The sequence below is a fragment of the Monopterus albus genome, unplaced genomic scaffold, assembly GCF_001952655.1.
Source record: "Monopterus albus unplaced genomic scaffold, M_albus_1.0 scaffold258.1, whole genome shotgun sequence".
In the NCBI taxonomy this organism is placed as follows: domain Eukaryota; kingdom Metazoa; phylum Chordata; class Actinopteri; order Synbranchiformes; family Synbranchidae; genus Monopterus; species Monopterus albus.
In genome coordinates this window covers 933,791-946,373 of record NW_018128138.1, presented here as the reverse complement: position 1 = coordinate 946,373, position 12,583 = coordinate 933,791, and the positions used below count along the sequence as shown (strand labels likewise).

Sequence of the window (12,583 nt, the reverse complement as noted above, 5' to 3'; positions counted from 1 at the left end):
CATTTGGCCACCAGTTCTCATCAACATTACATTTGATGTCTTCTCTTGTGATGCATTTTGGAAATGATATGAAAAGTCCAAGACAACCCTTTTTCCCCACCAACCTGTCCTCCCTGATCCATGTTTCCAAACCAAATCTTCCTGAAGCTGCCCCCTTTTTTCCTACAAATGGTAATGAGACTAAAGAGAAGCGTGTAGGCTTTCAGATGAAATTGCAGTTAGTTGTGTTTGTAATGAATTTTTTTGTTAAATATTCTACTATAGATGCTCTAAATATTTTAAAATGCACTGCAACCATGCAGTGTTTTGCAAGTGGTGGAGTATGAATGAGGAAAGGGTTCATGGATTTTGGTAGATGTGGTCACTGAATGCATATTGCATGAAAATGTTGAAAAATGATTCACATGGGTCCACATAAACTTCTGCTTTTGTGTGAAGGGTTTAGATATTGTGATACTTTGATGAGTGCATGTTAACAATTGAGGAAAACTGTAAGTAGGACTTACACAGATCTTTTTTCACTTTGATAGGACGATATCCCTCACTGAAAATCTAACCTGAGTCCTCCCAAGTGGAACTGAGTTTCTGCTGCCACACTGAGTTAAGCAAGGATTCCTTTAAAGAAACAGAGGCAGGACAACATTTTTTAAGCAAAATGGACAGATCACTTTCATGAAAGAAAATAATTTGCAGTAATTTATTTAAGTGATTATTGCAAGGCTATTACTCTACAGACAGGTCTGTTTTCTTTGTACAAAATAATGCTTTTAAAATAGCTTGTTTATATTTTTTAATTTAAAAAACAATATGGTACAGATTGGGAATATGGAAAGTTAATACTTCCTGCCACTGCAGGCTTTGTGCCATGCCTAATGACCTTTCACGGTGTTACAATGTAAATTAGTTGTGCTACTAATTACTGATAGTCACAGCAAAGAAGTAAATATGATCACATGTGACCCCCATTTAATATACTAACACTCAAATTCATTTTGGTTACCTTCATTCTAAATTTTGTCATAAAGATACAGTATCTTAGTGAGCTCCCTAAAGGGCTGTAATAGGAAGTGATGAATGAGTTCTCATTTTGTGCTTTTTTACTTGGGTGTGTTACTCTGTATTTGTTTTTTGGACAATGTGGGCATTTGGGTTTGAATGAAGGTGACATTTGGCACCAATGATGCACAGCAAATGTATTTAATGTATACATGAATGCATAAGTGAATCTGTTTTTCATACTCTCACAGATTTATTTGAATCGCTTAAAGGTCTAGGTCAGACAGAAGCTTGAAATAAAGTGACTGAACTATTACTGTCAAAAAGGAAAGTGCTAATGGCCGCAGGGTTTTAGGGGCATGTGCTAATTTCAGAGTCAGTCATAGGCTCAAATGTGTAATAAAATTAAAATAATTTTTGTATATATTTTGCTACAGAAATAATAGTGAGAGAGTGGATGTTTTTCCTATTTTAAGTATATGGTCAAATGAAAAAGACCTTGTGGCCCACTGCAAACAATATGATTTTTTTAAGTGACTGATGATTTTTGTGGTTTGTACAATATACAACTCGGGGGTAACTCCACTCAAGACCAGTAGCAGCATGTTATACGTTTTCCTGATTAATGATGCATCAAAATGAGGGATGATTGATGTCCCAAAATATAATTACATTTATAAATTAAGCATGTTTGTTTAAGGACCCCAGCTTTAGTTTTCTAACTTCTAAAATTTGCCTACAGAGAGGGCTATATTTGAACCAAGGTCATTTGTTATAAGAAAATGCCTTTGTAGAACTCATTCTTGGAAACACTGAAACATTATTTTGCGAATAACAATGCAGGAATACGTGACCACTCAGGCCTGCTTACCAAGGCGATTTGGACACACAAAAATGCTGTAAATGGGTATTAACAAAAGAGTGAAGGAAAAACTGCAATGCAAAGACACACCATCCCAGTGTTGGACAGTATTAGCTAGTGTAGCAATGTCTGGGGTCAGGATTATTAGGTTTGATTCCAGTTACTAACTGCTTCTTCATCTTACCCCTGTTCCATCACTATGATGAGCAGACCATACTGTAATGATAACTCACTACAGTACAGCTCAACCAAGTTATTTATTGCTCAGTTTTTAAAAAATGAAATACTGCCTGTCTGTTAAATTTCAGCTTAATGCTCTTCATGAGGATTGCTAAACATCGCAGGGTCCATGAAATGTCTTACTTTCAATTACTGTCTACAACCCTATTTTTAAAAGGCAGTGTTTAAGCTTTCTACACTTAGTTGAATGTGTGACAAGTGCAGATGAATGAGAAAAGGAAAATGCAGATGATCAATCACAAAACTCTGCTGCACAGAAGCCCCACTGTGGTTCCTGTGTCCTCTGACAGGCTTTAATAAACTTAAAGTTGTGTGGAGCCAAGTATTTGCAGTAGAAGTCACTTCAAACAGCTTTGTGTAATGTTACTCCTGCCATCACGTAATTACATCAGTTGGGACTGGCTTAACAAAAACAGACGGGACAAGTTACTGTTCATTTATCAAAACTTATGTCTGTGATTTCAAAGTAATTCTACTGTAGTCAACTGCAGATGACACTTCAGTGATGGCATAGGAAAACCTTTGTTTTTCTTTTTGGTGAATGTCACTGAAGTTAACTTTGGCAGCTTCTCTGTTCATTAGCAGTGTTTTTATTTGCAAGTATAGGCTGTGTGTCAGTGTACCCTGACCAAAACCAAATGACTCTGGCCATCTACATAGTTTATGAGCCATAATGCCAGCAACCATAACTGTGAATAAACAGTTGTAGAGATTAACTATACATCAGAGGTTTGTTGAGGTTTTCTGCAACCGCATTGTTTCCTTTTTAAATGTTTACTATAGTATACTACTATATAGTTGGCAAAGGGGCAAAATCACAACAGAAACACAAAAAGAAGGAGGGGGAGTTTCCAAGCCACAGCAAAGCTTTAGTTATGCAAAAACCATACAAGAGACACATGTGGGAAAACTGTAAATGTGCCTATGTGACTGAGGGCACTGTAGCTGCTACTTTTCATTTAGACTACTGATAGGGATGATGTTCACTCACGTTCAGCCTGAACCTGTACTGCAGATATGACTGGACCTTGTTGCTAATTGGCAAATCTTAGCATGCTAATATGCTAAACTAAGTTGGTAAACATGGTAACCATCATACCTGCTTAAGATTACCGTATTAGTATTGTCATTGTGAGCATATTAGCATACTGATGTTAGGATTTTGCTCAAAGCACAGCTGTGAAAATACAGTTTCTGAGAGCCACAAGGATGGCTGTAGATTCTGTCTTATTTCTTCACCTATCCCAAATAAATAAATCAAATGTGAAATAATTAATCAATATGATGTTTGCTTGTCTTCATCATCTCCACCTTCGGAAGGCTTCAGGAGTACAAAGCCCTGGAGATATTGGTTGGCCTGCTGTCTGATCAGCCTGAGGAAGTGCTGGTCAACGTAGTGGGTGCCCTGGGAGAATTTGCACAGATACCTGCTAACAGGGCCACCATTCGCAAGTATGGGGGTATCAAGCCACTAGTTAACCTGCTTACTGGAACAAACCAGGCATGTTGAATCTTCTTGTGCTGCATAAAATGTCATCTCATATTTAAGACAGGTTCCATATTGATTCAAGTGCGTATTTCTTATTTGTATCTTTTACCCAGGCACTACTTGTGAATGTAACAAAGGCTGTGGGTGCCTGTGCCACAGACAAGGATAACATGGCGTAAGTCTCTTCCCATACATCCAACCAGCTAACATGGTCTGTGGCATTTGCAGTATAGTCTGAAATAGTCAGACAGCCCCATGTGAGGTCTCTCTTAAAGTATAATTAGTGGCTTGCTCATTGTCATAACTGAATTAGCTCCAAACAGAGGTTCATGGCCATGTTTTGATGTCATATATTTTGACAAGAGAATGACACAACTGTCAGGACCCAAACACTGTATCATGAAACTGCCATGGGCTGATGCTTAAAGAATTTTTTTTTTAAATTTCTAACTATACAGGCAGGTTTTCCTTTCATCCTCACTTTAATGACAGACTTTAAAAGCTTTGCTTATTGTACCCGCCATGTTAAATGTAGCTGTGGTTTAATTCCCAGTGTTTTACTATATCTTTGCGGTCACAAAAACAAAATGAAAATATGAGTCATTCTACCACCAGGCTTGCATATAACTAAGACCTGTCTTTCCATGGTAACAACCAGCAGCACCAACTGACAAAAAGGAGGGAAATATGGCTCATAATTTGTGGTTTGCTGATAATACAGTTGATCCACCAGGCGGAAGAAAAAGTGTTTTTAACGGTTTTATTGGTCCTATTGTTATAATTTTAGCTATTTTTTCCAGTAAAATATCCTTGTGATGGTTAATTCTCTCAGAAGGCAAACACTGGTTGTGGAATGAAGAGAGCTGAGTGGTTTGATGCAGTTGTTAAGTCAGCCATGTTTTTTAGTTAGAAAAAAGTCTTAATTTGCCCAAATTCATAGGAAATTAGTCGATCTTAAGACAGCCAAGCGTTAAATAGCTTTGTACAACAGATAATTTTAGATGTCAAGCTAAAGTCTGACTATTAGTCAGAGCTAAACCACAGTCAAAGTCTATCTTTGTTAAACTGGCTCCAGAGAATGTAATCTTTGTTCTGTGTTCATTACCTCACCCTCAATACTGCAGAACATTGTGGAACTTCCATCTGTTTCTGTTGTTTTTTCAAGGACTATTATGGAACACAAGACCTTTCCTAATTAGCACTGGGCTCAAATACAACTTAATGTCTCAGTTCACTTTGTTAGTTAGCTGTTAATGTTATAATACATGCCTATTACATATGTTTGGAAGCAAAAAACAAGGAGTTCAATAAAAAGTGAGGCTTGTCAAAATAAAGCCACAAACCATGGTCATCTTTGTGCTGGAGGAGTAGTGTTTTACGTTGGTTCATTATATTCTCCATATTTCATGCATAGTATACAACATATTTAGGCTAGAATTATTTCTACCCTAAATATGTATGATTTTTCAGCCCTCCCAATAAAATGTAAACAAAAAGTTCTTATTTTTGTGGCTGTTTTTTCTGTTTTTGTTTATTTTAAGGAATGTTTGTGTATAGTAGTTTGCTTACCAATTAATATAACTTATATTTGATTGTTTTCTGTTCCAGTCCAACATGATAAGAGCTGTTTTTGGGGTTTCCATTGATTAGATGGTGTTTGGCTAGCTGGAAGATGTTTTGACAGTGTATGTATGATACCACGCAGTTAGATACAATATTCCTGTCAGTTTTCTCCGCAGTCATTTTCTTAATATCACAGTGATTCAGGTTGTCCAAAACAGACATAGGCTTTCAAGTTTTCAGTGAAATAATGTTGTTGTTGTTGTTTTTCTCAACCAGTAGGCAGCGTGTGGTTAATGGCATAGCACTTCTTCCAGTGAATCCTGTGAAACTACAAGAGTGAACACATATTGTTTGATGCTTCCAGGGTTTGTGGCCTCCTGCTGTAATCCATTACTCTTTGTTGCAACTGCATTGCTAATCCGTTTCATACCTGCTTTATGGGAAGACAGAACTGTTTTGGCGGATGATATGATGCTTCAATTTTGTTTTTGGTCCGAATTTAATAGGCCTGTGGACTGGAATTTGATGTTATGCACCCTCTTGACTGATTTATGTGCAGATAAAAGGCAGATGGCGTTCCCTGATTAGTGTTCACTTGTTGCCAGTCACAGAGATACTGTGATTAGGGGGTGTTTAAGTAATTATGTCACCATTCAATGTCAGCCTTGTTGGTGGAAGCACACATACATGTTATTTATACCAGACACTGTGGCATATTTTTTGGGTTCCCAGACCTTTTTTATATATAAATCCATGTATGAAGCACTATACACAGATGAATGTGAGTTAACCTGTAACTCTAGCACTACCAAGCTTTTCTGCAGAGATTGATTTGAGTGAGCAGACAGTGGGATGTTTTTAGGCCTGGAGAGGAACTGAACAGGACTGATAGTAAGTTGCAATGAAAAGCCAATGCTGAAATCTATCAGTTCTTTCATCCTACTTGGCTGTAGTTGCGTTAAGTCTTCTGCTAGCCACACTGATTCAGCCAGACCTCTGAGAAACAAACATGATCAAACAAGTTACAAATATGAAATTACAGTATGCCTAGGGTAACAGTTAAATGAAATCACATTGCAATACTTTATTGGTTTTACTTATTTTTTGCATGCTCTTTCCTTTTCCTATTTCCCTTCCTTCTCACACTAATTACAGTACATCTCTCTCTGTGTACAGGTTCATTGACAGTCTGGATGGAGTCCGCCTGGTGTGGTCCTTACTGAAAAACCCCAGTACAGATGTTCAGTCCAGTGCTGCATGGGCCCTGTGTCCATGCATTGAGAATGCAAAGGTACAGTACAGTGAAGCACATATCGTTTTCCTTCCTTCATGATATAACATACATTTGTCTTCTTCATCTCTCCTGTGTAAGGGAATAGTTATAGACTGCAGAGTTTGTGTCATGTCAGAATAAAGTTTTATCCCACTCACAAAACAGAAGCTTTCTTACATCACCAAACTTGTCTCTTAAGCTCTCCATTCAACCTGCTACTGCTGGGAGGTTAGCAGGGGCAGAGCTGTGTTAGAGGAGGCTTACATGAACCTCAGGCTAATATGAAGCAGAGAAGACTCTTCGGCCCACTGGGATTGGTAAACTAGGAAGCAGACAGGGAGAAAGACTGAGTAATCTCCTGTGGCATGGCTTCTGATCTCACAGCTGAAATTCTTCCTTCAACATGCTGCTAGTTTACAGAAGAACACAGTCCACACATAGAGCACAGGGTAGCTGACAGTTTCTATGAACCCACTTTGAAAACACCTCACAAATTAAAAACAGCCCATAACATGGTTATGAAGACAACTTAGATGATTTTAGATATAACTACTGTATGCATAGAACAAAATTAGAGTTTCTAGGTCCTACACATGAAACAAGTTTTCTTTAAACATACATCATGTCTAAGGACCTACTCATTTTCCACATCAATGTCTGTTTACAGATTTGGGAGACTACTAATACATATGTGAACCATGATGTATAAAGCCTTTTGTGGCTCCAGAGGGAGCTTTGAGAAACCCGATAAATATCCTCAAGTATCATTTGAGTTGATGTTGCTTAGTTCTGATGACTACCTATTTATGTGGCATTAGAGAGAAGTGAGCATATCAAACCTCTCTGCTCCTCATCTCTGTATGCAGCTAGAGGCTCCAAATCAGCCACCAAACTGTTAGCAGTCAAGCTGCAGCATGGGTAATTTAGGCACAAGGCTTTAACAGGGAAGAAGACTGCAGGGAACAAAAACAATGCGCTACTGCAGTGATTTTACTACTTTGTTAAAACTGTCCATCAGTTATTCTTATAAGTACAATGCAAAATCAGTGGAATGTTCTTATAAAACATTATGAGCTTATTATTTATGCTATTACCACAGGCCTTTAACCTACTATTACTCAGATATATGGTCAACCAACCCTAATTTTAGTTATGAATCAGCAGGTTTTTGATCCCCTAAGCACTTGTATTATTTCTAACTATACACTAAGACAGGTGCCTTTCGGACGGTGCCCCCCTCCCTTTTTTTTTTTTTTTTTTTTGCTGGAATGTCTCTGGCCCCTGCGATGGACTGGCGACCTGTCCAGGGTGTACCCTGCCTTTGCCCGATTGCTGGCTGGGATTGGCCCCTGCCCCCCCCCCTTGACCCGACCCCGTGGGACTGAGCAGTATAGAACATGAATGAATGAATGAATGAGTGTCTCTGGCCCAGATGTGCAGCAGAAATGATGCATGGCAACCATATGGAGGGACTGTGGACCAACTACTGAGTACTAACAATGTTTGTCTGGATGCCAGTGTGCCAATTCTGAGGGAAATTCATGAACATGCTTTATGGGTAATTTTTCTAAAACAGGGGTAATGAAAACAACTAAATAGTGCTCTTTGCCTCTAGAGTTGAGCAACTTGATATAGCTGGTTTTGTGCAGTTGTTATTTAGATAAAAACCCCATGTGGTTTGAATTAGCAGTTCCATAGTGGATTTATGAAAGAGCAGAAGTATAAATGCATTTGTTGGAGGTGCTATACTGTGCTGTTACCTCTCCACAGACACAGAAAAATACTGCTCTTTGCCCACAGGACCACATCATACATGTACAGCAAAGCTGTAGAAGTGAATCATTTAATTAGCTTTGCTCACCCCCCCCACCGTCACATGTAATGGAGTGTGTCAGTAATTTGTGCTGATGCAAAGGCATGCTGAGATGCTTGATTTATTTTCCTTTATGTAGTAGCATGTACTGTATGATATAGAGGTCTGATTGCTCCGGAGCAGCAGATAATGTGTTTTCTATTTCATTTCATCCTGGGTAAGAGGAGGGGACAGGGAGGATAGAACGGAAGGCCTTTCAGTGGGCAGTCTCATAATGCTGCGGTTTTCAGATCTGGGGTCCTGTCCAGGCCCTGAAAGAGATTCTGGCTAGTATTTTGCAGCTGGTGGCTTGAGAGAGCTTCCCCTGTCACAGGGACTCTCGCGAGGCCAACCTCATCAGTATTCATGGGGAAGGGCTTCCGGTGTGTTGGGGTTCAGCTTCTGGCCCTGGCACCCGCCTCCCTGGCCTGCACTGCACACGTGGCTCATCCTCTGGCAGAGCATCACAAGGTCCATACACTGCACCCTGGCCTGTAAACTTTCTCTGCAGGGAAGGAGAGCCCAACAGTATATCCATCTTTACTAAAGTAGCTGTACACTAAATGTGTAAATCAGTTCCTGCTTTTTGTCAGTGCTGAATTTGACTATATCTTATAATTTACAGAAAAAATCAACTAGTCAAGTCAAGATTTTTATTTGTCATTTATGCATAAACAGACAGTCTAGGTATATAGGAATTCTTGTGCAGCTCTCCTTTGGAGTCAGGTAAGGAGTCAAAACCCAGAAAGAACACTTAGTCTTAAAATAAAAAAAGTTACTTAAAGGCGAAAAAGCATTAAAACCGCAATACACAAAAATAAGGTAATAGTATTTTCCCCAGTGAACTTCAAACATTGCACTTAGTAATTCACATGGTGGAGTTGGATATGTCATTACGCTTAGTGAGGTAGTGAAGGGTTATAACATACTAAAACACAGTTTATATTCAGCTGGTTTCTATTGCTTGGTAGAGAATGTCCTGCTATTACTCAGGTCCCACAAGAGAACACTGTTGATGAGATGCGCTTACAAAAATACCTTGTGGAACATTTCTGTATTATTATTGCGCATGTCTAGTAAGGGGTTATTGCACATATATGCTCACATTTCTCACATTTTCATATTTGCCATCAGTCTTACTGCAGCAGGGAAAAAGCTGTTGTAAAGTCTAGTTCTGTGTGTGATTATACTGTCCGCCCTGCTGTGCCTGAGGCTATAGGAGCAGTTTTTGTGTCTGAGCAGAGAGTGAGCTGGGTGGCATGGATCCCTCAGTATGTTCTCCACCCTTTTACGACAGCACTGTGTGTACAGTGTGTCCATAGCAGGCAGTTCAGTCCCAGTTATCCTCTCTGCAGTCTTTACGACCCTTTGAAGAGCCTTCCTCTCTGCCTGTGTGGTGTTACCATACCAGACTGTGATGCCAGTAGTGAGGATGCTCTCTACCAGTCCTCTATAAGCCTGGGAGAGAGGTTCAACCCAGCTTTTCAAACACAGAAAGCCATGATGAAGTATAGCCACTGCTGGGCTTCCTTCACTGTGGCAGCTGTGTTCAGTGACCTGCTCAGGTCAGATGTCACCTGCGAGTCTACTGTTATTTCTTTTGTCTTGTTTATGTTGAGGATGAGGTCATTCTCCTCTCCATAAAGAAGAATGTCATTCACCAAGCTTCTGTAACCCGACTCGTCTCCCCCCCTTGATGAGGCCCAGAATGGTGGTGTCATCAGCATATTTAATGATGATGGTGTTGTCATGGTTGGAGACACAGTCATGGGTGTACAGGGTGAAGAGTTTGGGGCTGAGACAGCAGCCCTGCAGTGAGTCTGTACTGTTTGTGAGCTCAGCAGACACCCACCCTCCCATTCTAACTACCTGTGGCTTTTCAGTCAAGAAGTCCAGAATCCAGTTACAGGTGGGAGATGGTACACTGAGGTCTGTCATCTTCCCAATCAGCCTACCCGGGCGAATGGTGTTGACTGTAGAATTGTAATCCAGAAAGAGAATCCTGGCGTACGTACTGCTGTTGTCCAGGTGTTTCAAGGTATGGAATAAAGCCAGAGCCGTTGCGTCATCTGTCAGGGCGGTAGACAAACTGAAGAGGGTCTACAGCACGTGTCAAACTCAAAGCCCGCAGGCGAAATGTGGCCTGCCACGTCATTTTATGTGGTTCACGAGAGCTTAATAGGTGCAAATATATCAAAATAAGTATATTCTGCTTTAAAGCGTGCATTGACCATAAACTACATCTCCGACAATGCATTTAGATTGTTACCCGTGTGGTAGTGGGAACGGGGCAGGACCCAATACCTCACCCGCAAAGTAATGGCATCTCTCCACTTTAAGCGGAATTGAGAGATCTCTACAAATGATCCCAAAATGTCCAAGAAAAGAAAAATTGCCAACTTTCCTGTTTGTCAGAGCATCTCAGCCTCAGTTCCCAGTGATTTTTCATGTGCTCGGTTGGCTACCAAACTGAACCGGTTAATGAATGAGTTTGATCGGCGCTTCTCTGACTTTTAAGCACAGCACTCTGGTTTTGACATCTTTGCCAATCCTTTCAACGCTGATGTCTGCAGTGTGCCCCATCACCTTCAGATGGAGTTAATTGAGCTTCAAAGTGATAGTGGCCTGAGAGCAAAGTTCCAGGATGCTGTAATCGAGGACTTTTACCGTCTACTACCCCCGGTTTGATGCCACAGCTCTGACTTCATGCTTCTCGTGTTCTGTCAATGTTTGGGAGCACCTATCTGTGCGAACAGATCTTTTCAATAATAAATCTAAACAAGACCAAGCACAGATCACGCATTACCGATGACAACCTCCACGCTGTTTTGCAGATTGCCTCAGCACAAGACCTAAAATCAGACATTGACACACTGGCCAGGGGAAAACGGTGTCAGACATCTGGCCAGAAAACACATACTGAATTAAAATAGAATGTATTTCAACCAAGACTAAGAACAATAGAATGTGTGCAATTTAATGATTGTGCTTGCCTTTTGCTTTGTGTTTGTTATTTTCATAACATGATCTATGGATGAGGATGTGTGTGAGATGGTGTCTGTGGGTGAGGAGGGATCTACTTGGTGTGTTCAAGGACAGGCAGCATCACCTCGTCGTTGTTGTTGTAAAATGCTACTTATGTCACACTTGTTGATTGTGCCATAGTTCTGCCCCCCTTGACTGTGACAAAAAAGTTTTGAATAAAGTTACTATCATAACTTGTTTTTGATATTGATTGACTGATTTACTTGAATAGTTTGATTGTTGATTGATGGAGTAATGTGGGTTTCTTAAAGTGAACATTTATTTTTCCATCTATGCAAATGCATATGTAATATTTGTAACTTGAATAAGTAATAAATACAGAAACAGTTATTTAACAATATGATAAGGAGTAGTTTAATTTATTTTAAATTACATTACATTTAGTTACATTTATACTGTTAATCTAGTCCTTTGAGGGCAACCATTATGCTAATGTGGCCCTTGGTGAAAATGAGTTTGACACCCCTGGTCTACAGTGTCCGGGACCATGTGGTTAACGTGTGTGAGGACCAGTTTCTCTAAGCACTTCATGGCCCCTGATATGAGTGCCACTGGCCTGAAGGTCAAAGGTCAAAGTGCTTATTTGTGATATGGAATACAAGAACACAATATAATGCAAAGAGAATATATGCTACGTGGGAGCCATGGAGTGCAAATACTCAGCAGTGAGTGTGCAATTATGCATGTGCAAAATGAGTATTTAAACAGTACAGATGGAATTAGATGAGGTAGATCCTGAGTCAGCTGTTTAGGAGTCTGATGACAGTTGGAAAGAATGAGTTTTTCAGTCTAGAAGTCCAGCATTTCACACTTCTGAGCCTCCGGCCAGAGGGCAGAGAAGTGAACAGTCCGTGCTGGGGGTGGGTGGGATCTTTGAGGGTGGAGGCAGCCTTCCTATGCACCCTGTGGTGGTAAATGCTCTGTAGAGAGGGCAGTGGAGTCCTGGTGATCTTCTCCGCAGTCTTTACCACTCTCTGCAGGTGCTTGCGGTCCATAGCAGTAGTGCTGCCATACCAGACAGTGATACAGCTGGTCAAGATGCTCTCAATGACGCAGCTGAAAAAGTTGCATAAGGAACCTAGGCGACATGTCAAATCTACTTGGCCTCCTCAGGAAGTACAGCTGCCGTTGGGCCTTCTTGACCAGCTGTGTGGTGTTAAGTATCCAAGTGAGGTCCTCACTGATGCGAACACCCAGGTATTTGAAGCTGCTCACCCTCTCCACTTCGAGCCCCCGGATGAACAGTGGCCGATGCGATCTCAT

General features: G+C 40.5%; 1 protein-coding gene across 1 annotated transcript in view; it reads left to right on the top strand.

Moving 5' to 3' along the window:
• Positions 1-12,583, top strand: part of odad2 (outer dynein arm docking complex subunit 2) — a gene marked incomplete at its 3' end in the record, with an annotated part of 88,060 nt that overhangs the window by 57,672 nt on the left and 17,805 nt on the right. Inside the window, exons 18-20 of the mRNA XM_020621408.1 lie at positions 3,419-3,599; positions 3,701-3,762; positions 6,327-6,441. Of these exons, the coding sequence (XP_020477064.1) occupies positions 3,419-3,599; positions 3,701-3,762; positions 6,327-6,441 (358 nt within the window). The remainder of the gene's footprint in view (positions 1-3,418; positions 3,600-3,700; positions 3,763-6,326; positions 6,442-12,583) is intronic.